The sequence below is a fragment of the Apodemus sylvaticus genome, chromosome 3, assembly GCF_947179515.1.
Source record: "Apodemus sylvaticus chromosome 3, mApoSyl1.1, whole genome shotgun sequence".
In the NCBI taxonomy this organism is placed as follows: domain Eukaryota; kingdom Metazoa; phylum Chordata; class Mammalia; order Rodentia; family Muridae; genus Apodemus; species Apodemus sylvaticus.
In genome coordinates, this window is record NC_067474.1 from 167614712 (window position 1) to 167637915 (window position 23204).

A 23204-nucleotide genomic window follows, 5' to 3' on the forward strand; every position below is an offset into this window, starting at 1 on the left:
CCTCCCTCCCCGTGGTCGCTCCTTAAGATGTAATACTATCTCTTTAAAAGAATAGGACATGGAGGTAGACAAGTTTTCCAGAGGATGAGCCCGGAGGTGACCCTTGGGCCAGGGGTGCTTTCCTCTCCTTTCCCACCCCACCCCATCCCACCCCATCCCATCCCATCCTGCGGCTCTCTCTCACCAGCTGCAGGATCTGGGGGTGGGGGTGGCGGCCTGTAGCTTGCTATTTACAAAGAGGAAGATCCGTCTGCCCGCCCACGCACCCACCCGGCAGCCCTGGATCACGGGTGTGGGAATCTCCTTCCTCCCCCGACCCCAGCGCTGCATCCCCCACCAGGTGACTCGTGCCAGGCGCCGAGGAGCCAGAGCAGGTGGGCTCTATGGCAGTGGTTTGGGCGGGGTGCGGGGTGGGCGCTGGGGTGCGGGAGTGCGGGGGGGGGGCGCACAGGCAAGCAGCGAGAGCCCTGGTTTCTGATTTACATAAAACAACCGGGCTGCAGCCGGAACCTGAGCATATGTAGATGAAGCTCCCTGTCAGACCGGGAGCGCAGGAGAGAGAACTGATTTCAACCTGTACTGCAGCGGTTGCCATGGTAACCAATTATTCAGTGCTAAATTATAACTGTTTATAACACTGGTGAATGGGAGGCTCAGATTTCATTCTTTTTTTTTTTTTTTCTTTTTCCCTCTCAGTCTTGAAGGACCCCAAGTTGAGAATGACCAAGTCCCCGAGTTCTTCCTTTTGAGTCTAAATACTGATTTTTTTTTTTTTTAAACAGGAGATGAGATGTGGGTGCTGGGCGAAGGAGAGAGGGAGGGAGACAGGAGGCCTGGATTCAGAAATTGTGGATCAGGGAGGGAGAAGGGGTTGTGCAGGACTCGCTGCTTGGGGTCCCCACCAGTCACGGCTGGTAAAGGGGTGCTGAGCAGAGAGACCCCCTCTTTTGTCCCCACCTGGGTGTGGCATCTGAAGTGAGGTTCTCACAGCCACACGTGCTCCGGTTAACAGTGACGCCCGTGAAGGACGGCGCCAAGGTCAAAGGTCCCCGTCATCCTATCTCCAGCCTTACGTGCTTTGCTTGCTCTCCGACCTCAGGACTGAGGTTGGCTGGGGAGCTCTATAAGGGCTTACTGGTCCGGTTCCTTCCCGAATGGGGTGTGGCCCACCTCCTCATCCCCAGTACTCTCTTCTGTAAAACAGCGTTTCACTGGATGGCCTGGAATTTGGCGTGTATAGACCGGCTGACCCCAAACTCAGAGGCCCGTCTGCCTTTGGCGTGGGCCCCAGTAAGCTTTGTGGTCCCTCTCCCTCCGGTTCTTGGTCAGCTTCCCCTTCTCGTTCGTATAACGTTGCTCTGTGGATGCTTTTCCAATCCCCTCGGAGCGTTTCTTCCTCACCGTCCTCTCTATGAGGCAAGATGTTTTTATGATGCGCGTCAGGCAGAGAAGGAGGTAGAGGAAGTGTGGGAACAGCTGGTACGGGGTCTGCTGGGAGACAGGCTCATCCGGTACTCGGCAGTGGTGTGCGGGCATGGCTGTGGGGGGTGACTTAGGCTGTATTGGCAAGAGGCAGGGCAGCGGAGAAGGGGGGTGGGCTTGGGGCTCGGGGATGCAGGACAGGGTCTTCTCTCCCTATGCTTTGGTGGATGGATGGAGAAGAGACATCGCTGGCCTGAGATCCTCGCTGCCCGGCTCCAGCTCCGCCCACTGCCCTCCTACCTAGCTCTGGAGACCTTGGCTGGGTCCGGTCCGGGCCAGATTTTCAGCTTCAGCAAGCCCCGCCCCCTATCAGTGCGACGCACAGGCTGCTGCTTCAGGCAGCCACCTCAGTTGGCTGGAGGCTCCTTCCCATCTCCCCCCTCCCTCTGGCTCCAAGCTGTGCTGGCCACTTCCGGCCTCCTCTGAACCCCCGGTATGGCAGCGTCTTCTCAGTGAATGCTCTGACCAGCTACCAGGCAACAGTTGTCTACCCGTGACCCAGTGGCAAAATGTCTGCTTCCCTATCAGCATCATTAGCATTTGAGGGTGTTGCCTTTGCCTGGGCGTGGTCCGCTTGTATCAGAAGTAAAGGGCCTCTGTGGTTCTGAATGCAGACTGGTCTGCTCTACGTTCCCTGCCAGGATACATGATGATCAACTGGCTCTCCCTACTTACCCCAGTCTCTGAGCACGACTGTCCACGCCAGCGCCCCTGTGTGCCCAGGCACCCACTGTGCAGATGAGAGAGCTTGAGTTCAGGTGGTTACAATAACTTGAACATGTCCCAGGCTAGCAGGGACCCATGGGCAGGCCACGAAAATGGAGGCAGTGGATTTCCCTTTTTTTTTTTTTTCTTCCGAGACAGGGTTTCTCTATGTAGCCCTGGCTGTCCTGGAACTCATTCTGTAGACCAGGCTGGCCTCAAACTCAGAAATCCACCTGCCTCTGCCTCCCAAGTGCTAGGATTAAAGGCATGCGCCTCCACCGCCCAGTTGGATTTCCCTCTCTTAAGGGCGGGCTGCAGCTGCTGTCTGTGGTGCTGAAATGTAGTGCGCGTGCCACGCGCGCGCCTTCTCTCTCTCTCTCTCTCTCTCTCTCTCTCTCTCTCTCTCTCTCTCTTCTCTCTCTCTCTCTCTCTCACACACACACACATCTTTTGGGGGTGAGAGTTGGGGCTCTCAGATCTCTTGGAATGGTCTTTGAGAGCTGGCAGGTCTCTGTCACCTTGGGGAAAGGGAATCTCCCCATCTGAATTCCACTGGGAACTGTGGCTGTAGGTTTCCATGTTACTGACAGGTGCCCGAGCTGGGAGCTGCCCCTTGGGTCCAGGGTGGAGTAAGTTTCTGTGACAGCAAGGAGGCCTTGTCGGCGCGCCGACTTGGTGATCGATTAGCAGCAGGTGACAGGTTCAGTCTCCTATGAGCTTCCAGGAGAGCCTGCCGGTGGGGTCGTCCCAGCTGCACTGCAGGGAAGATCTCGGCGACAATAATTGATTGGTGACATGTCTAACCTCAGCTAATTGGTGAGATGTGCTTAATTGGAAATTCTCTGGCAGGCAAGAGAATGGCTCAGGGTCCCCCAACATCTTCCAGGCAGGCGCTGTTGCCCCCTTTCCGTGGGCTCCCATCACCTCCATTCCCTCTCTCTGCTCTTTCCTTCACCCCTCTCCTCCACTGTCTTTCATAGCTCAGTCTTCTTCTCTCCGGCTCTCTCCATCTCTTCTCACACCCGTCTCTGCTCACCTGCAAAATACCTCACAGCAATCCCTAGGGTGACAAGTCCAGAACTAGCAGTCGTAGTGATGGTGCCAGCCTGTGCCTGCCCGAGACCCCTGTAGAGAGGACAGGGCCCTGCTGTTCTCTTGCCTCCAAACTGGACAAGCCTTTTCCTTCCAGGGATGTATCTTGGTGGTGGGGATGCTATGACTGTAAACACCCTCATCTCCATATAAATGGGCCATTTTCTGCCTGTACAGACAGGAAACACAACCCAGTCAATCTTAAGAGCTGCTTGATTTACCTTTTTGAATGGTTGAGGTGGTGTGGCCATCCTGGAGACAGGCTTCTACTGTGGCTGCCTCTGGAGAGCTGCCCCCCCTCGCGCATTCGCTCCATCCAGGGGCTGACGTGCAGGGTAGCCGTGTCAGCGCCTGTCTGGAACTTTTCTTGGATACTTGGCATTTTGACTTTGGTCATCGTGGCCTTTACCAGGAGTTCCCGGGTGCCATGGTATTACACTCTGACCCAAACAGGAGCTGACGCGTCCTCACCTGCCTGGGGAAGGCCGGTTGCCCCGCAGATCACCTCACCGTCTGTCTGCCAGTCCCTTCTCTGCCCATGCTCCTTCCCCAGTGACCGCAATGAGTGAAGAAAGTCGGTGGCCGAGCCACTTTTCCAGGCCTTGCCGCCCCAGGTCTCTGGCGCTCTGGGGTGTCCGTCACCCTCACCGTGCCCCTTGTCTTCCCCAGGGGAGCAATGATGAGCTGTCCAACGAGGAGGATCTGGAAGGGAGGTCAGAGAGTGAGGGCAGCAACTATTCCCCCACCAAGAAGAAGAAGAAGAAACTGAAGGAGAAGAAGGAGAAGAAGGCCAAGCGGAAAAAGAGAGATGAGGATGAAGAAGATAACGATGACGGAGGCTTGAAGGTAACCGCCGGGGCGGGGCCAGGCCGGAGGATGGAGGGGGCTTGGAGGCCAGAGCCAGGGAGGCCATAGAGAGCTCTGTGTGCACGCGCACCACGCACTGGGATGTCGGACACAGGGGGCCTGTGGTCAGACGTCTCAGTGACACGGGAAACGGAGGGGCTTGTGGCAGCAGCAGTGCGGTGTCTTGCTGACAGATTGGGGCTGCCCTTGGCAATAGCTCGCTCGCCCACTGGAGCGTGCAGCTGTTTCCAGAGAGGATGATAGATAGCATGAGCTCAGGTTTGGTGTTGGGAACCTCTCGCTTGGAGCAATCTGGGGAAACGAAGCAGCGGATGGGATCTCTGCCGCTTAGCATCCGCCGGACAGCCCTGCGTGGCCGGTTCTGCCTGGGTACTTGGTGCACTCTGTGGTTCTGCCCATGTGGCAGTTCCTCCATGCTCTCAGTGAACTTGGAGGTGCGTGGCTGTAAAGGTGGGTCTGGCTGTCCTTTGGGCGTGGGCAGCTCCGTCGCAGATGTAGAAAGCAAGCATTGCGATTGAACTGAGGCCAACCCCTGACTTGTGAGGTGCGGGTGGGTGACCCTGTGTCACTAGGAATTGTTTGTGAGCTACGATGTGGTGTCGTAAACATTAACGTGGTGGCCGCTGGGCGGCAGAGGGCTGTGCATGATTGAAGACTGAAGTGCTTGCGGGGAGTGTTGCTTTCTTGGGGGTGTCCTGACACCCAGTGTGACCTCATTAGTCACTGGTGGGTGTGCTATGAATCAGCTATGACTGTAATAGCCGTGGGGACAGTTCTGAGAAATGAACTTCCAGGAGATATATAGATTACTGGCGACATCATCATCTGCTTGCTTCTGTTTCCTACATGTTTCTCAGGAATGGCTGTGTCTGAAGGGGTCAGGTTGTCAATGGGAGGGTGTCCCTCGTGGAACTATCTCTGAGGTGTTGTGGAACCAAGTTCTTTTTTGGGGCAGGGTTTGAGACAGGGTTTCTCTGTATAGCCCTGGCTGTCCTGGAACTCACTCTGTAGACCAGGCTGGCCTCGAACTCAGAAATCTGCCTGCCTCTGCCTCCCAAGTGCTGGGATTACAGGCGTGCGCCACCACTGCCTGGCAATGGAATCAGGTTCTTAAGTCCTCTTGCTTTGCAGGCCATTTCTGGGACACAGATAATGGGACCCAGGGAGAATTTGCACCAGCTGGGTGGCCTTTCACTGTAGGAGCAGAAAGACAGCTCCCAAGAGGGTTTGAGGGCTCAGAGCAGACGGGCGCTGTGTGGCATTTTCTGGTGTCACCCAAGGCTGCAGACTTTCCTTTCTCTTCCTCCGCCGGTGGGGCTCTGTGCGTCCTGGCAGGACAGGAACTGTGCCCTTTAGAGGTGTGTGCTTATTGTTTAAAGGGTGAAAGGTTACTTGGAAGAGGCAGGATGGGGGGGGGAGGAGAGGAAGCTGTCTGGGTCACCTGATAACAGTCACTGAAGTTTTCATCCTAAGCATCTATGCTAATTCTCTGTGGGGCAGAATGAAGAAACTGAGGCAGAAAGGTGAATTCATTTGTCCACGTCCCGCTGATGGTATTTGGCAGAGCCAGGGTTAGAACTGACCCGCGGGGAGACTGGAGAGACGGTCCAGTGCCTGAGAGCGCTAGCTGCTCCTCCAGAGGCCCGGGGTCCAATTTCCAGCACCTCAAAGTGGCTCAGAATTTTAACTCGTGTCGGGGGTGGGGGATCTGATGCCCCTATCTGGCCTCCATTGGTACCAGGTACACATGTGGTAGTCAGAAGACATATGTAGACAAAGCATTCATATACATAAAAATAAATAAATTAAAAATAAATAACTGGGCATAATAGCAAACACCCTTAGTCCCAGCAGTTGGGAGGCAGAGGCAGGAGGATCTCTTTGAGTTTGAGGACAGCCAGTTTGTAACAACAACACAAACAAAAAACCCCAACAAAAGGAGACCTTTCTCCACAATCAGCACTTCCCGTGATCCCGGCTCATCAGTCCTGTGGTCCTCTGGCTCTCTGACCCCTGTGGTGGCCCTGTTGAGTTCTTTGTCACAGTTTCCTTAGCAGCACGTCTGGGAAGTGGCTGAGGGACTCTTCCAGCTCTGCTCCTCACCGGGCCACTGCTTCAGTCCTGTCTGCCTGTCTGTCTGTCTGTTGTCTGTCTCCAGAGCTTTTCTCTCAGCAGAGTGGCCTGTCCCCCACCCTTTTGCTTTTTTGCATGATCTTTCTCAGCTTCAAAGCTCACAGCGGCAACGTCCTGTGAGCTGGAATCTGAGACATGCTGCTGCTGGGGTGGCTGGGGACAGTGTGGGGATGTCTTTCAGTGTCCCCGTGGTGGGTGAGAGCTTGCAGATTGCCCCTTTCTCCCTTTCCTCAGAGCAAGGAAGCGGGTCAGAAGGGCCTGCACCTCTGACCCCCCCTGACCATGTCTCTGCAGGAGCCTAAGTCCTCAGGACAGCTCATGGCTGAGTGGGGTCTCGACGATGTGGACTACCTGTTTTCTGAGGATGACTACCACACACTGACCAACTACAAAGCCTTCAGCCAGTTCCTCCGGTGGGCCAGGGGCTGCTGCTGTGGCTGGGTGACCATGAGGGCTGTGCTTACCCGAGGGGAGGTGGAGGGAGAGGCAGCAGGGACTCCTTCGTTTTAACATAGCAGATGGTTGGGCCAACCTCCCTCACAGGCCCCCCATTCTGGGTCCTTCTGTGGGGAATGGCTGCTGTAGGATTATCTCTGGTCTGCAGCTTAAATGGAAACACTCCAGGAGTCAGGAGTATGTTGGGGTGTGCTCTGGTCTCACTTTGTCCTTTCCCTGCCCCTACTGGGCTAGCCAGGACTACTAGGCTAGCCACACCTCGCCGGCTTTTTATATGATGGGAGGCAGAGCCTTTTCCATGATGGGAGGTGGAGCCTTTTCCTTGATGGGGCGGGGTCTTCCCATGATAGGCGGGGCCTTTTCTATGGTGGAGGCGGAGCCTTTTCCGTGATGGGCGGGGGCTTTCCATGATGGGGCGGGGCCTCCCTCACCTTCTGGTCTCTCTCCCTCAGGCCGCTTATTGCCAAGAAGAACCCGAAGATCCCCATGTCCAAAATGATGACTGTCCTGGGGGCCAAGTGGCGGGAATTCAGCGCCAACAACCCGTTTAAGGGAAGCTCGGCAGCAGCAGCTGCGGCTGCTGTGGCCGCGGCCGTGGAGACGGTGACCATTGCTCCTCCTTTGGCCATCAGTCCCCAGCAAGTGCCCCAGCCTCTGCCCATACGCAAGGCCAAGACCAAAGAGGGCAAGGGTAAGGCCGTGGGTGACGACTGGGCACCGGCCCTGTCCGGCAGCTCTGCCCCTACGGATCCTGCAGGCAGTTAGGGGCCATCGTACTGAGGACTCGGTGTTTTACCTGACCTCAGGCTGACTTGCCTTTTCACAGCTCCTGGCGAGGGTGGCTGGCAAAGCAGAGGGGCGGTGGGTGGATCTTTGGGAGTTAACATCTGACTCCCCGCCCCCACTGAGGGCATGGAGGTGGGAGCCCACAGGATGGCGCTGTTCCAGCTCTGGACTCACAGAACAAGTTTAAGGCAGTCTTTGGTTAGCCTGTGATCCTCTCCTATGAGCACCTCCTGAATCAGGGCCTCTCTGTGTCCCAGGAGTGTGACCAGGTCTGGAAGGATAGCGAGGAGACCTAGTGCAGATGGGACTGCAGGCAAGCAGGGCCTTCTGTTTAGGAGGGACAGACAGTCTGCAACCTGGGTGGAAGTTCTGGCTGGGGACACCGATCTCCTCCCAGTTAATGCCAGGGGGCATTAATACTGTGTCTTCTTAGTGCTCTTATGTGGGGTGTGATGGGCTGAGAGGAGCCTGGGGACCCCTGTGCCAGCCCAGAGTTCTGGTGTCTGGGGCAGCGCTCAGTGTTGTGCCTGGCAGCCCCCTTTCATGTCTCAGAGTGCCTGGTGGGTGAGTGTCATAGGCCAGGTCTCCTTTTGCCCCATGTCACACACAGTCCATCCCTTTCCCACGGTCCTTACTTCCTGCCCAGGAGCAAGGGGAACTCCCCAAGACCCCTATTCAGAGCTCCAAAGACTGAAATAGCTTTTCTGTGGCACGCCCCGAGTGCAGCTGGATCGACATCGCCACGGGGTATAGCCAGTGGAGGACTGAGCAAGGCTACCTGGGCAGGGCGTGGCTCCCACAACAGGCACCGTGCTTTGTTCCAGGCTGCTGGGGCAGGGATGGGCACCATTCCCTAGATGGCATGCCAGTCGCTGTGTTGCTGGTGGTATGCGCACAGAGTTCAGCCTTGTAGCCCGGTGATAGGAGAGTTGGGAGTGGTAGCCATGGTTTGGGAGGCTGGCGGGCTGGGTTTTGGGTACAGGTGGGCAGTGTTGTTTTAGAAGCTGGCCCTGCTAGTATGGAAGCCAAGGCGGGTCAGACTGTGTAGAGCTGTCCCCAAGTTGGTAGGCATTTGTCCGTGTCCGTGGCTCCTCTGGCTATACCGCCATCTGGCCAGCATGGCGGCCAAGACAGGCAGACTGATTCAGGGTTGTCCGTCTCGTCACTTCCTGTGTAACCTCAACCTTCTCATCCGGAAAGGGTGACGGTGGGTGCAGAGGCTCAGTGAGGTGATGGGGGAGGAGTGGGCCATCAGAGGCAGTGTTGGTCACAGCAACGCTGTCACACCGTCCAGGGCCCGGAGTGAGGAAGAAGAACAAAGGCGCCAAAGACTCCAAGAAAAAGGGCAGGAGCAAGAGAGTGGCGGGGCTCAAGTTCCGCTTCGGAGGGATCAGCAAGAGGAAGAAGGGCTCCTCGGTGAGTGTGCGCACGTGTGCATGCTCGTGTGTGCACATGTGTGTGCATGTGTATGCGTGTATACATATGTGTACATACATGTATGTGTATGTGTGTATGTGCATATATGTATTTGTGTGTGGGAGCAGAGCATTCCTCAGTGTATGTGTACATGTGTGCATATGTGTGTGCAAGTGTGTTCATATGTGTGCTTATGTATTTTTTTATGTGTGTGTATGCATTTGTGTGTGCATGTGTGTGTGGATATGTGTGTTTATGTGTCGGCAGAGCATTCCTCAGTGAGTGTGCATGTGTGTATGTGTATGCACATGTGTGTATGTGTGTGTGCACATATGAATATATGTGTGTATGAGGAAAAAGGTGTATGTGTGCTTGTGTGTGTGAGACAGAGAGGGACAGGGAAAAGAGTTCCCCAGTGGTTGTTCATGTGTGTGCAAGATGGTTAGGGGATTTCTGTTTTGAACAGAGTGGGCCACATTCATTCCCCTCCCCCCAGTTAACTGAGGCAAACTCTACACACCTCTCCCAGTCTCTGCTCACACAAGCCATGTGGACCTCAGTTTCCCCAATTATAGGTGTAGACTGGACCCTTCCAAGGACCCATCTAGCCTAGACTCTGGCCAGCCCCTGACTTCGGAGCTTGGTTGTGCGCTGCCCACAGTGGCTCTGTCCAGCGGACGATACCCCGCCCTTCACGGGCTCGCTCTATACCCAGCTGTGCTTGGAGGGTGGAGCCCTGGAGAGCGGCCTGTTTGACCATGCTGGCTGGAGCCACGATTCCTCGTCTAGCCCCAGGTCTCACCTCACCTCAGTCCACCAGCACAGCTGTCACTTGTCCTCTCAGGACAGAGGGTGGAGAAGAGGGCTGAAGCTCTGCTCTGTCCTCTGGTGGGGGAAGCACCAGGCTGTCTGCTCTGGAAGGAGCATGGTTCTGCCCTAGATGTAGTAGGCCAGCTCAGCTCCTAAGAGGCCATTGGTCCATCGGGTGTGTCCACTGGGAGAGATCTGTGGCGATTCCCTAGGGGAGGGGTTTTTTAGGGTGGCCCTTGAAGGCTGTGTAGGAGTTCTGCAGATGGAGGTCAGAGTCTGGGGAAGCGGTGCGGAGCAGTAGAACTGTGGCGGTGGCAGAGGTCTTGGGAGCAGGAGTTGGGAGGATGGTGGGGCATCCAGGCTGTGCATCCCCGTTTCTAGCTGGGTTGGGGGACAGAGTGAAGCTACAGGGAGTCTTCAGAGCTTCCTTGGCCCTGCCTTACCCAAATCACCAGGGCAGGCCCTGACTCACCACCCGACCTCCTTCCCTTCAGAGCGAGGAGGATGAACGGGAGGACTCAGATTTGGACAATGCCAGCATCCACAGCTCTTCAGTGCGGTCCGAGTGCTCTGCAGCTCTGGGCAAGAAGAACAAGAGGAGGCGCAAGAAGAAGAGGAGTAGGGCTTCTCGGGGGGCGGGGCCTTTTATGATGGGAGGCGGAGTCATTTTCATGGTGGGCGGGGCCTTTTTCGCGATGGGGGCGGGGCCTTTTCCATAATGGGGGCGGCATGGGGCGGGGCAGAGACTTTTCCATGATGGGAGGCGGGACCTTTTCCACGTTGGAAGGCTGAGCCTTTTCCATGATGGGGGGTGGTGGTGCAGAGAATGGGGGAAGGGCATCCTCATGTCCCAGCCTCTCCTTCCTTACCTTGTGCTCTCTCAACCACCCTTGTCTACTGTCTGTCCTAGGGAGGAACACATAAGAAAGCCAGGGTTTGTTAATACTAGGCCCTAGCAGAGGAGTGGGCCAGGCACTTAAGCTCACCCTTCAGCCCCCTATCAGTTACCCACTCAGCTAGACCTACCAATACCCACCCTCCCGCTCTGATTTTTGAGACAGGCTCTCACTACATAGTCCTGGCTGGTCTAGAACGTGCTAAGGTGACAGGGCTGCCTTGACCTCATACGCCTCTCATGTCCCAGTCTGGTCGGGGTAGCGGATATGGTCATGTACGGCAGACCCCCACTATCACGCCTCTCCCTCCCATCCTAGTTGATGATGGCGACGGCTATGAGACTGACCACCAGGACTACTGTGAGGTGTGCCAGCAGGGAGGCGAGATCATTCTCTGTGACACCTGCCCGAGGGCGTACCACCTGGTCTGCCTGGACCCGGAGCTGGAGAAGGCTCCAGAGGGCAAGTGGAGCTGCCCGCACTGTGTAAGCCGTGGCTGGGGTCTGGACCGGGGTTGGCAGGCCATCGCCTGGAGACCGGGGTCTGGAAGAGGACGCGGCTCAAGGTGCATCCCTCCGGACTCCTCCCTACAGGAGAAGGAGGGGATCCAGTGGGAGCCGAAGGATGATGATGAGGAAGAGGAGGAGGGCGGCTGCGAGGAGGAGGAAGATGACCACATGGAGTTCTGCCGCGTGTGCAAGGACGGTGGCGAGCTCCTGTGCTGTGATGCCTGTCCTTCCTCCTACCACCTGCACTGCCTTAACCCGCCGCTGCCGGAGATCCCGAACGGTGAATGGCTCTGCCCGCGCTGTACAGTGAGTGTTACACCTCGCGCCTCTGACGCCCCCGACGCCCCGCCCACCTGGCTCTGAGCCTGCCCTTGCTGACTCAGGCCACGCCCCCATACCGCTCAACCACAGAAGACCACGCCCATTGCCTCGCCCTGTCTGCTCCCTCCAGAATTCCCTTAGGACTGGTTATTGAGAATTTATTCTGAACTAAGAACCTCATGCACATTCCTGCTGGGAACCGAACCCAGGAGGCCTCCCAATAAGCTATACTCCATCCCTTAATTGACTTTCAAGAATTATTTTGGGGTTGCTTGGGAAGGGAACCCTGCGCCTATATACCAGGCAGACTATCACCAGAATTTCTCTTCAGCGGGAGTACGAGGCTCTGGAGGACACATGCCTGAGATCATGCCACAGCAGAACTTTCCGCTTGGATTTGGGTCCCTGAGTCACCCTGGGCATGTGTCCCCAGAGTCTGGAGCCTCAGTTTATGAAGGCAGAGAACAGCCTTCTCCCTATGCCCTCAACCCTTGACTGGCCACTGTGGGCAGCTGAAGTTGTAGAGCTGCTCCGTCTCCCATAGGTTCTGGGCTGCCTTGCAGCGTCTGGCTTGTGTATGCATCTGGGCTCCTGCTGAGTGTTGGTATTGCATGTGCGCCAGTGTAGATCTGTCCTTGTTGGTGTAGGGGACAGACAGACAGGTCCCTTTGATGGGTGAAGCCTTCATAGCTTTCCTGAGAATGGGGTATAGTGCCTTGTTTCCTGATTCCTCCCTGCAGGAGGCGAGGCTGGGTGGGCCAAGGCGTGGGAAAGGAGTCCCTCCATACCCAGAAGTCCAAGAGAATCACCCTGCCTCCCTCTTGCCTCTTCCACCTTGCTCTTTGCCCTCAGAGGCCAGAGCATGATCGCTTCTGGGACATGTGGTGTGCAGTGCATCTTCCTTCAGACCCATGCTCTGACACCAGCAGTCCTCTGAGGCAGAGGAGGAGAGGCCAGTTTTACAGGCAAGAAAACTGGCTGAAGGGATGTGTACTCAGGCACACAGTAGGTCGGCAGCTGGGCCGAGACCTGCCCCCCTCTACAGACCATTTCCCTACACCTGCCATCTCTCCTCAGTCCAGCTTGGCCTCAGAACTGTGCTTGTGAGGGTCGCGGCCACCCCAGGCCATCTCGGGGTGCCAAGGTGTGGCTGTTGATTGCTCTGAGGTGCCTGCCACCGCTTCCCGGAGTCCCATGGTTCTCAGGACCTGAGTGTGTGTGTGGGTGAGGGAGATGGACTTCCTGCACTAGCAAGCTTGGATGCACAGGTTGAGTGGTCAGGGCTGCCGTGTCCATGATGGTCAGGCAGGGCTCCCGTCCTGTGGCCGCTCATGTGTCAGGATATGAGGTTCTTGGGATTAGGCAGGGCGTGAGGCAGTGCATGGCTGTGTGGATGGTGAGTCCAGACTCTTGGTTTGTCTCCTTGTTCTGCTGTTCAGATTGAGTGGATTGTTTTTTTTTTTTTTGGTTTCGAGACAGGGTTTCTCTGTGTAGCCCTGGCTGTCCTGGAACTCACTCTGTAGACCAGGCTGGCCTCAAACTCAGAAATCCACCTGCCTCTGTCTCCCAAGTGCTGGGATTACAGGCGTGTGCCACCACTGCCTGGCAGACTGAGTGGATCTTATTGTCTCCTTCTGTCCTATCTGTGTAGAGAGCTCATGCACTGGTTTAACTTGCCAGATGCTGAGGAAGGTCATTGTCACGTGGTCAAGTACAAAGGGCCCACTAGGACCCGCAGGCTCTGTTGCTCATCTCCTGATGCACAGCATATGTAGGCTCCCAAGGAAGGGACCGGTACCACAGAGCCCCATGACATAGCGTATGTGGGCTCCAGAGAAAGGGACTGGTACCACAAAGCCCCCATGAAACTGTTTTGGCTTGGGACCCTGTGTAACAAGTCTAGTGTCATGGGAGCTTCAGCCCTGTGACTTAACCCTGAACATGGTGACCATCCTCTGTTCACAGTGTCCCCCGCTGAAGGGCAAAGTCCAGCGGATCCTACACTGGAGGTGGACGGAACCCCCGGCTCCCTTTGTGGTGGGGCTGCCGGGTCCAGAGGTGGAGCCGGGCATGCCCCCGCCCAGGCCTCTGGAGGGCATACCTGAGAGAGAGTTCTTTGTCAAGTGGGCTGGTCTCTCCTACTGGCACTGCTCCTGGGTGAAGGAGCTACAGGTGGGACCCTGGGCCAACATGGTTGTGTTTGGCCTGGTGTGAACCTGGGGCTCCCTCAGGCGTGCATGGGTGCTGGGATGGGCAGCTGAGGAGGAGGAGGCTTGTTCCGCCCAGGAGAGGGCTCGGGGGCTGAAGGGCTGGTCCGGGACCCAGGCTGAGCGGCCGATCTCCCGGACTCTGAGTAGTTGGAGCTGTACCACACTGTGATGTATCGCAACTACCAAAGAAAGAATGACATGGACGAACCTCCGCCCTTTGATTACGGCTCCGGCGACGAGGACGGTAAGAGCGAGAAACGGAAGAACAAGGACCCCCTCTACGCCAAGATGGAGGAACGTTTCTACCGCTATGGCATCAAGCCCGAGTGGATGATGGTGCACCGCATCCTGAACCACAGGTGAGGGCGTCAGGTGCATGGGGTCGGTGGGGGCAGGAGGCAGGGTAAGGACGCCTCACTGCAGGGATGCGGCTGCCCAGCCAGGAGGGTTGTGCCCCTGCACAGGGTTAAGGACTGAGGTCAGCGGGATGATTCTGGGAACCGAGCAGGTCCAAGAGAGGATTAGTGAGTGTTACTATCCCAAAGGGCACCACATGCAAGACTATACTTAGCATGGAGTGGTTGTGGGGTGCACACCTCATGACCAGCCTGGTCTACACAGCAAGTTCCAGGACTACCCTGGGCTACAGAGAGCTCTTGTCTCAAAGCTTGCTCTGTCCTTCTCCCTCCGCCCCCCCCCGCCTCCGCCTCCCCCTCCCCCTCTCCCTCTCTCTCTCTCTCTCCCTCTCTCTCTCCCTTTCCCTCCCCCTCCCCCTCCCCTCCCCTCTCTCTCAGCAAGGGGTCTGGAGAGCTGTGACAGGAGAGCACTGGCTGCTCTTGCCAAGGACCTGGGTTAGGTTCGCAGCACCACACAGCCCCTCACGACCTTCTGTAATTCTGGTTCTAGGTGATCAGACAGCTTCTCCTGGCTTCTGTGGGCACCAGGCACATATGTGGCACACATGCACACATACAGGCATTCATATGTTCACAGGTACTCATAAACACATTTTTGTTTTTGTTTTTTTGGTTTTTCAAGACAGGGTTTCTCTGTATAGCCCTGGCTGTCCTGGAACTCACTCTGTAGACCAGGCTGGCCTCGAACTCAGAAATCCACCTGCCTCTGACTCCCAAGTGCTGGGATTACAGGCATGCGCCACCACACCCGGCCACATTTTGTTTTTGAGACAAGTTCTTTCTATGTAGCCTTGACTGGCCTGGAACTTCCTATATAGAGCAGGGATGAGCTTAAACTCAGAGATCTGTCTGTCTCTGCCTCCTAAGTTCTGGGATTGAAGGCTGCATTATCATGCCCAGACCAAAAAGATTTTTAATAATAATAATAATAATAATAATAATAATAATAATAATAATTTCAGCAGGGCTGAATCACCTGCCTGAAGCTACACAGCTGAGGCTTTAGGATTTGGAACTAGACCCAGTTTCTTTTGGTAGCACTAGTGTTTTCTTGCCCAGAGTTCCCAGTCCCTGTGCCACCTCTTTCCTGAAGTCTGACATTCCCAGGTACTTGGAGAGGCCAGGGTAAGGAGGCCCAGCAGGAGCAGGAGGGCATTGGCAGGAGGGCTAGCTCCCAAGCCATGGGCAGTGGGAGCCTCTGCTGATTTCTGGGCGCAGATGCCGGACGGCAGGTGGTGGCTGCTAGCGGGCTTCAGGGACAACCATGAGTCACAGGGGCAGCTTGGAACTCTGAACTTTCGCCTGTTTACAGCTCTGTCTGTTTTCCAGCTTGGGATGGGCGGCTAACCCACTCTGACCCTGACTGCAGGTCCTGTGAGGGCAGAGGTTAAGAATCTCTGTGGCCACAGACTTCCGAGCTGGTCCTCATGTAACAAGGGTTTGCTCTAAAGCCTTTCTCGAGTGGCTTGTGGGGAATAGGAAACGTGTCTCTTACTGACTGTGACACATCCTTCCTGTTTCCAGACTCCAGATGCTACCTGAACTGCCCCCCCCCCATTTCTTTTATTAAAATGCATGCTAAAGCAAAAAGGACAATTTCCTCTGCACCCCCAAAGAGAAGCGGGTGAATCTCCCAGAGTGTGCATAACAACCAATTATTCAGTGAAAATAAGCCACTGGTTTCCATGGCGACCGGGAATTGGCCTTGCTGTTCATGGTCCCAGGGCCACCTGCAGCCTCAGCTCCTGATCTATTTACTCGCCAGTTTGGGGTTTCGTAGCTCCCGGCTTTGCTGGCCTCTCCTGGCTGGTTGCGAAGTCTGCTCAGATGGAGCAGGAGGCCTTGAGGACTCTTTCAGTGTCCACTGTGGGGCTTCGACCCTGGGGATCTTTAGAGGAGGCTGGCCCCACCCGCAGGGATCGCATCTTTCTTTGTTCATAGGGAAGGACCCTCATCTGGGATTGCTACTGCAAAAACGCTTTGAACTTTTTTTTTTTTTATGTTACAACATGAAGTTTCTGAGCAGGGAAGAGAATCCTAGAGTCCTTTCCTGTGTTGATACTATGTAGCAAGATGGCCTCACCCCTGCAGCAGAGGCTGGAAAGGACACCGGCTGCTGCTTCTTAGCTCCGTTAGCATAGACTCTCACTGTCCCTGCCTTGGTGTCTCTATCGCGGTCTCCACACCTTCATCTCTCCCTGCAAGCCCAGGGCATTGGCAAGCTACTAAGCCTCTCTAGAGCTCTTCCGGTGGTGCCCGTCTTCCTGCCGGACCCAGAATACTGGGAGACCATGGGTGTGAGGGGATGGGCGTTTTATGTGGGGCCCTGCCCAGGACCTCTTCGTGAGCCTCTGCCATCCTGTGCCTCCTGCGTTGCAGCTTCGACAAGAAGGGGGACGTGCATTACCTGATCAAGTGGAAGGACCTGCCCTACGACCAGTGCACCTGGGAGGTTGATGAGATCGACATCCCCTACTACGACAACCTGAAGCAGGCCTACTGGGGCCACAGGTGTGCGGCCGAGCGGGCCGGCGAGCGACGGCAGCCAGGCGTGCGGCGGGGCTCCTGCTCCGCCTGAGTTTTGCTCATCTGTGTCTGATGCTTCCCCTCAGGGAACTGATGCTGGGGGAGGATACCAGGCTGCCCAAGAGGCTGGTGAAGAAGGGCAAGAAGCTGAAGGACGATAAACAAGAGAAGCCACCGGACACGCCCATTGTGGACGTGAGTGGAGGCAGGGTGGAGGTGGTGGTCGTGGCGTTCGCAGGTCCGCCACCCTACGCAGGGCGGTAGAGGCAGGGTCTTTCTCAAGGACCCTTCCTTGGGCCTGACGGCCGCCGTTGTCAGCGACAGCGAGGCTGGATGGGCCAGTAGGAAGAGTGTCCTGGTCTAGAAGTTGGAGATTTGCCTGATTCTGCCCCTTGAGTTGTAGGGTTAAAGACGTGCACCACCATGCAGGACCCTTTGGGCATGTTTTAAGAAACCCACCTTGGGCTGACAGTGCAACTCAGTTTGTAGGTTGCCTGCCTGCCTAGCGTGTACGGGCCCTTGGTTTCAATCGTTAATCTTGACCTTGACTGCCTAAACCGAGTGTCATGGTGTCATGGTACAAGCCTTTGACCCCAGCACTTGGGAGTTGGAGGCAGAAGAACCGGGTGTTCAGGGTTATCTTTGGCTACGTAGTTGAGTTTGAGGCCACTCTGAACTACAGGAGAGTTACCTCAAAAACAAACTAACCAACAACTACCAAAACTCCCAAAGACCGGGGTCCCTGGTGGGGACACGGTCCATTGGAAGGACCTTATTGTGAAAGTGACCTGGAGATTCAGGACAAAAGGGGGCACTGTGACACTCAAGTAAGTGAACCAGGCCTTTGCAGGTGTTAAAGTGTGGCGCCAGGCCGTGTTTCTTGGGAGGAGAGACATTCTAGGCACCATGGCAGGACAGGCTAGTGGAGCAGGAAGGGCTCTTAGACGGACGGAATTGTGTCTCCAAAGGCCTGGAGGCCTGACTCTGGTGGCCCAGCTTTTTGGGCTGTGTCTGATTCTCAACCCCCTCCCCCAGCCCACAGTCAAGTTCGACAAGCAGCCGTGGTACATCGACTCCACAGGAGGCACACTGCACCCTTACCAGCTGGAGGGCCTTAACTGGCTGCGCTTCTCCTGGGCCCAGGGCACCGACACTATCCTGGCTGACGAGATGGGTTTGGGGAAGACAGTGCAGACCATTGTGTTTCTCTATTCTCTGTACAAGGAGGTGGGCAGACAGGAGGGCAAGTGGGCTGGGTGGGCGGAGCCTGGGCAGGTGGGTCTGTGTGAGCGGGGTCTGGGCAAGTGGGTATGAGTGGGTGGGGCCGGAGTGGGCGGGATCTGGGCAAGTGGGTCTGAGTGGGTGGGGCTGGAGTGGGCGTGGGCTGGGTGGGAGTGGTCTGGTGCCATCTGCTGGCAGCCAGCTTCACCACCTCAAGCTTTCTCTGCAGGGCCACTCCAAGGGGCCTTACCTAGTCAGCGCGCCCCTGTCCACCATCATCAATTGGGAACGGGAGTTTGAGATGTGGGCACCTGACTTTTACGTGGTCACCTACACGGGGGACAAGGAGAGCCGCTCCGTGATCCGCGAGAACGAGTTTTCCTTTGAGGACAACGCCATTCGTGGTGGGAAGAAAGTATTCCGCATGAAGGTGAGTGCTATCTTCACCCGGGAGGCTCGGCCGCCCCTGAGCCCTGCGGTGTCTGTGTTCCTGGGCCACTATCTCGGTTGTTCAGTACTGATGTGATGGTGTGTTATCTGCAGAGGCTCCGCAGGGCTGGGGGCCGCCTCCTCAGTCAGGCTCCCTGTGAGGACCCAGGAGGCCTCCGTCCATCTCTTCCAACTTCTTCTGGTGTCTGAGGACTGCGTGGCTTAATAACTTCTTTGCCCTTGCCTCTGTTACCGGGCAATTCCTTGGGTGTGACTCCTTTCCTAAAGACACCACCCTGGAGTGAGAGCCACAGAGCTTAGCCAGATAACTCTTACCTGCCAAGTCTTGTTTCAAAAAAACAAAACAATGGCCAGATGGAGGTGAATCTGGAAGAGGTGATATTTATCCCAGGAGGACCAGGGGCTGTAAACAGTGGGCATGGCGTCTTGGTGTCCTCACTGATTTTTTTTGGTTCCCCGGAAGGTGTTGTCATGAGCGGGACGTGAGCTATGTGTCTGCGATCCCAGCACTCCTGGACAGGATGGGAGCAAAGGCAGAGACTGCTTAGACCCTCGCAGGCCCCCTTCATGGCTCAGACTCGGGGCTGTGTGTGGAATTGTGGGAGGTGGGAGGCAGAAAGACGCTTCAGAACCGGAGGCGACTTTCAGCAAACAGCGTTTTCCAGATACAGCAGGGCAGACACACAGATGAACTTCCCAACACCGTGGCAGCATGCGTCAGATCCACACAAGCTTGAGCCGCACTAAATCCTAGCACAGAGGAGAAGTGGGTACAAAGTTCCACCCCTAGACAAGAAGCTGTTAGCCGCCTGGGGGAAGGAAGGCCACCTTTCTCCAATGGAGTGACACCAGACCTATGATCCAGGCCAGGCCTCGTGATTAGAAACCGTTGGCCAACAAACAGCCCAGGGCCCACGTTTGCTTGTTTTTATTTATTTGAGGGCGAGAGAACATGAAACTGGGAACATAGGGAGGTGGGGGAGGATCTGGGGGACCCGGAAGGAACATGACTCAAATACGTTGTGTGAGACTCTCCAAGAGTAAGAGATCATTCTAAAAAGTTGCGGGCTACCTAGCCTGGTGTACACGGTACAGTGGGAACAGAAGAAACTCAAGTTCTGACGAGCAGAGAGCCGCCCCTGAGGTTATCCTCTGAGCCACACGTACACCGTGGCACATATACACCCGCACTCAAACCACACACACTGTTGGAGACAGGGCCTCATCATTGCACATACCTGACTAGCTGACCTGCCTGTGGGCTCCTGCCTCTACCTCCCGTCGCACTAGGACTCCAGGCCCGTGCTGCTTCTGTGTGTGTGAGCTATGGAGACCAGTCTCTCAGGCTTACTCACCAGGATTTCTGGTTGCAATGTTAGCTTTAAGCACTTGCCACCCGAGGCTAGTTGCATGTGTGGGCGTGGAGCCCGGGCTGGTGGCAGGGTGATGGTACTCATCTTCCACATTATCACCTTCCCTAGGTGCTTTAGCCGTGAAGTGCTTGGTACCAGTGTTGTCCCCCCAGGACTCCCCCCGAATGCTCGTGGGGTTCCCACTCATTCTCAGCTCTGCACTTATCCCTTTGGTCTGTCTGTCTGTCCCTGGCATCTCCTGCTCCTATCCCTTTGGTCTGCCCGTCTGTCCCTGGCGTCTCCTGCTCCTATCCCTTTGGTCTGTCTGTCTGTCCCTGGCGTCTCCTGCCCCATCCCTTTGGTCTGTCTGTCTGTCTGTCCCTGGCGTCTCCTGGCCCTATCCCTTTGGTCTGCCCGTCTGTCCCTGGCGTCTCCTGCCCCTATCCCTTTGGTCTGTCTGTCTGTCTGTCCCTGGCGTCTCCTGGCCCTATCCCTTTGGTCTGTCTGTCTGTCCCTGGCGTCTCCTGCTCCTATCCCTTTGGTCTGTCTGTCTGTCTGTCCCTGGCGTCTCCTGGCCCTATCCCTTTGGTCTGCCCGTCTGTCCCTGGCGTCTCCTGCTCCTATCCCTTTGGTCTGTCTGTCTGTCTGTCCCTGGTGTCTCCTGGCCCTATCCCTTTGGTCTGTCTGTCTGTCCCTGGCGTCTCCTGCTCCTATCCCTTTGGTCTGTCTGTCTGTCCCTGGCGTCTCCTGGCCCTATCCCTTTGGTCTGTCCGTCTGTCCCTGGCGTCTCCCCCTATCCCTTTGGTCTGTCTGTCTGTCTGTCCCTGGCGTCTCCTGGCCCCATCCCTTTGGTCTGTCCGTCTGTCCCTGGCGTCTCCCCCTATCCCTTTGGTCTGCCCGTCTGTCCCTTTGGTCTGTCCCTGCTGTCTCCTCCCATGGTCTGACCTCTCCCCACAGAAGGAAGTGCAGATCAAGTTCCACGTGCTGCTCACCTCGTACGAGCTCATCACCATCGACCAGGCCATCCTGGGCTCCATCGAGTGGGCCTGCCTCGTGGTGGACGAGGCTCACCGGCTGAAGAACAACCAGTCCAAGGTAGGAGGCACCGGCCGTGGGGCTCACCCTCCGGGTGCAGCCGCTGCTCTGTGCCTCCTCACACCCCTCCCCTCTCCCCAAAGTTCTTTAGGGTCTTGAATAGCTACAAGATCGACTACAAGCTGCTGCTGACGGGGACCCCCCTCCAGAACAACCTGGAGGAGCTGTTCCATCTCCTCAACTTCCTGACTCCAGAGAGGTTCAAGTGCGTCCCCTGGGCCTGGCGGGGGTGATGGGTTGCAGTCCTGCGAAGGCATGGCAGCTGCCTGTACTGGCTCTGAGGACTGGTTGGGGACCTCAGTTTCCCCATTTAGTGAAATGGGGACGTGGGTAGTATTCTAGGATGATCTCGTGTGGGAAGGTCTCAGCGTTCCTGGGGAATTTACAGCTGCTCCCAACAAACCATGGTTTGCTTCAGCTCTGTCCCAGAAGGCCCTGGGGCTTCTCCTGGGTTCCTACCCATGTGCCTCCCTGCCTACCACCTCTGACTTATTTCAGCCCACAGGGATTTAAGTGACCCGCATGAGCTTAGCGATGGCAAACAGAGGCCAGATCTGGAGTGGGTTGAAGATGGAAGCAAAGATGGCGCCCTTCTTCCTACTCCAATAGGGGAGGGGCTCAGGGAGGAGGGAGCCTGTGTCCACGTTGACTCAAGGGCAGGTTGTGGCACACTGGACCAGGTCACCTTGAGGGCTCATCAACCTTGCTCTTGTTTCTGAGAACTTTAGAATGGCGGTGACAGGTGGGATGCAGGCTCAGATGGAGCCTGAGTGGTCACTCGGCACTGGCACTGGCCTGTGCTGGCCACGCCTTCTGTCCTGCCTCATCCGCCATGGGCCCAATTTCCTCCGCAGAGGGCTGTGGTCTACTCTGGCCCCCTGCTTCTGACACTTACCCGGGGGAAAGCCTGGCTGTAGCTGGGCGACTGTAGGGGTGAAGTCCAGCCAGAACGCTAGGGTTCTGGGGCGTGGCCATACGGTGACTGATGGCCACAGGATTATGGAATTGAGGAGTCAGCAGTCTGGGAGCATAGCTCACGGGTTCCGTCCCTTGTAGAATGTTCTATTGGGTCTCCAGAGTGGCCTTGCTCGACCAGGCTACAGAGTGCCTCACCACAGTCCCACACTTTATTGCAGCAATCTGGAAGGCTTCTTGGAGGAGTTTGCCGACATCTCCAAGGAAGATCAGATCAAAAAGCTGCACGACCTGCTGGGCCCACACATGCTTCGGAGGCTCAAGGCCGACGTGTTCAAGAACATGCCGGCTAAGACGGAGCTGATCGTCCGCGTGGAGCTGAGCCAGATGCAGAAGTGAGCGCCGGAGGCTCGCCCCGGCCTGCGGCGACTGGCCCCTCGCCTGGTCAAGTGTCCCCAGCCGCCCCTTCCCGCAGGCCCCATCTGGCTCTGCTGACCATTTCCTGGGGTCGACAGGAGCCCGTGCTCACTGACCTCTCTCCCCCTTCGTCCACGGCAGTGACTGTGACTATGGTCAGGCTGCCTCAGTTGCACTAATGTCTCCCGTTGGCTTTTTGTCTTATGTGGTCCCTGGGGCACCACCTGTCCTTCAGAAAGTACAGTCTGCCTCTCAGGAGCCTGGTGGGGTTTGGGGAGGGGGCGTCCAACCAACCTTTGCCCGGACCCTGTTGCAGGAAGTACTACAAGTTCATCCTGACGCGAAACTTTGAGGCGCTCAACTCCAAGGGGGGCGGCAACCAGGTGTCTCTGCTCAACATCATGATGGACCTGAAGAAGTGCTGCAACCACCCGTACCTCTTCCCCGTGGCTGCCGTGGTGGGTTCCCTGGGGCCATCTTGGTGGGTCCCTGTGGCCACTGTGGTGGGTCCCCTGCTACAGTGGGTTCCCCGTGGCCATCATACAGGTCTCTACAGGTCTGTACTGGCTCTGTGGTCCCTGTAGTCACCATGAGGGGTTGTCTGTGACCATCATGGTGGGTCTCAGATGACTGCTGTGGTGAAGTTCCCTGTGGTCGTGGTAGATCCCTGTGGCTGCCGTGGTGGCTTTCCTGTGACTCAGATCCCTAGTTGGATATCATGGTTGAACAGCCATGTTTGGTTCTCCCTGTGGACAGTGTGGTGTGGTATGTTCTCTGAGGCCGGTATGTCGGTGTCTCCCTGCTGCAGAGGGTTTCTTGTAGTCTCTAAGGAAGATGCCCATGGCTAGGTGCCGTGGCCCCAGTCCTCTGTTCCTTTCCGTGTATGACTTCTAGAGGTGATGTGTCTCCATCCTGTCCAAGTTGCCTCTCCCCACTGCTTGGCTCCAGGTCATTTCTTCCCAACCCCTCTCAGGAGCCCCAAAGCCTCCCCAGCCTCAGCACTGGGCCTCCAAGGAGCCTCGAGGGCTGATCTGGCTTCCCTTCCCCCCCAGGGAGTTAATCCTGGGTGATCTGAGTGGCAGAGCGAGCCAGGTGCTGGGCTCTGGAATTTGTGCAGCGCAGGGAAAGC

At 56.5% G+C, this 23204-nt stretch overlaps 1 protein-coding gene across 1 annotated transcript in view; it reads left to right on the forward strand.

Annotated features, from left to right (window-relative positions):
* Positions 1–23204, forward strand: part of Chd5 (chromodomain helicase DNA binding protein 5) — a 49919-nt gene that overhangs the window by 11751 nt on the left and 14964 nt on the right. The window contains exons 3-19 of the mRNA XM_052175767.1: positions 3949–4125; positions 6574–6692; positions 7188–7426; positions 8816–8937; positions 10242–10365; positions 10962–11128; positions 11237–11458; positions 13439–13645; positions 13831–14042; positions 16479–16610; positions 16712–16820; positions 17661–17852; positions 18076–18276; positions 20606–20743; positions 20827–20948; positions 21880–22053; positions 22392–22533. Coding sequence (XP_052031727.1) covers positions 3949–4125; positions 6574–6692; positions 7188–7426; positions 8816–8937; positions 10242–10365; positions 10962–11128; positions 11237–11458; positions 13439–13645; positions 13831–14042; positions 16479–16610; positions 16712–16820; positions 17661–17852; positions 18076–18276; positions 20606–20743; positions 20827–20948; positions 21880–22053; positions 22392–22533 — 2799 coding nt within the window. The remainder of the gene's footprint in view (positions 1–3948; positions 4126–6573; positions 6693–7187; positions 7427–8815; positions 8938–10241; positions 10366–10961; positions 11129–11236; positions 11459–13438; positions 13646–13830; positions 14043–16478; positions 16611–16711; positions 16821–17660; positions 17853–18075; positions 18277–20605; positions 20744–20826; positions 20949–21879; positions 22054–22391; positions 22534–23204) is intronic.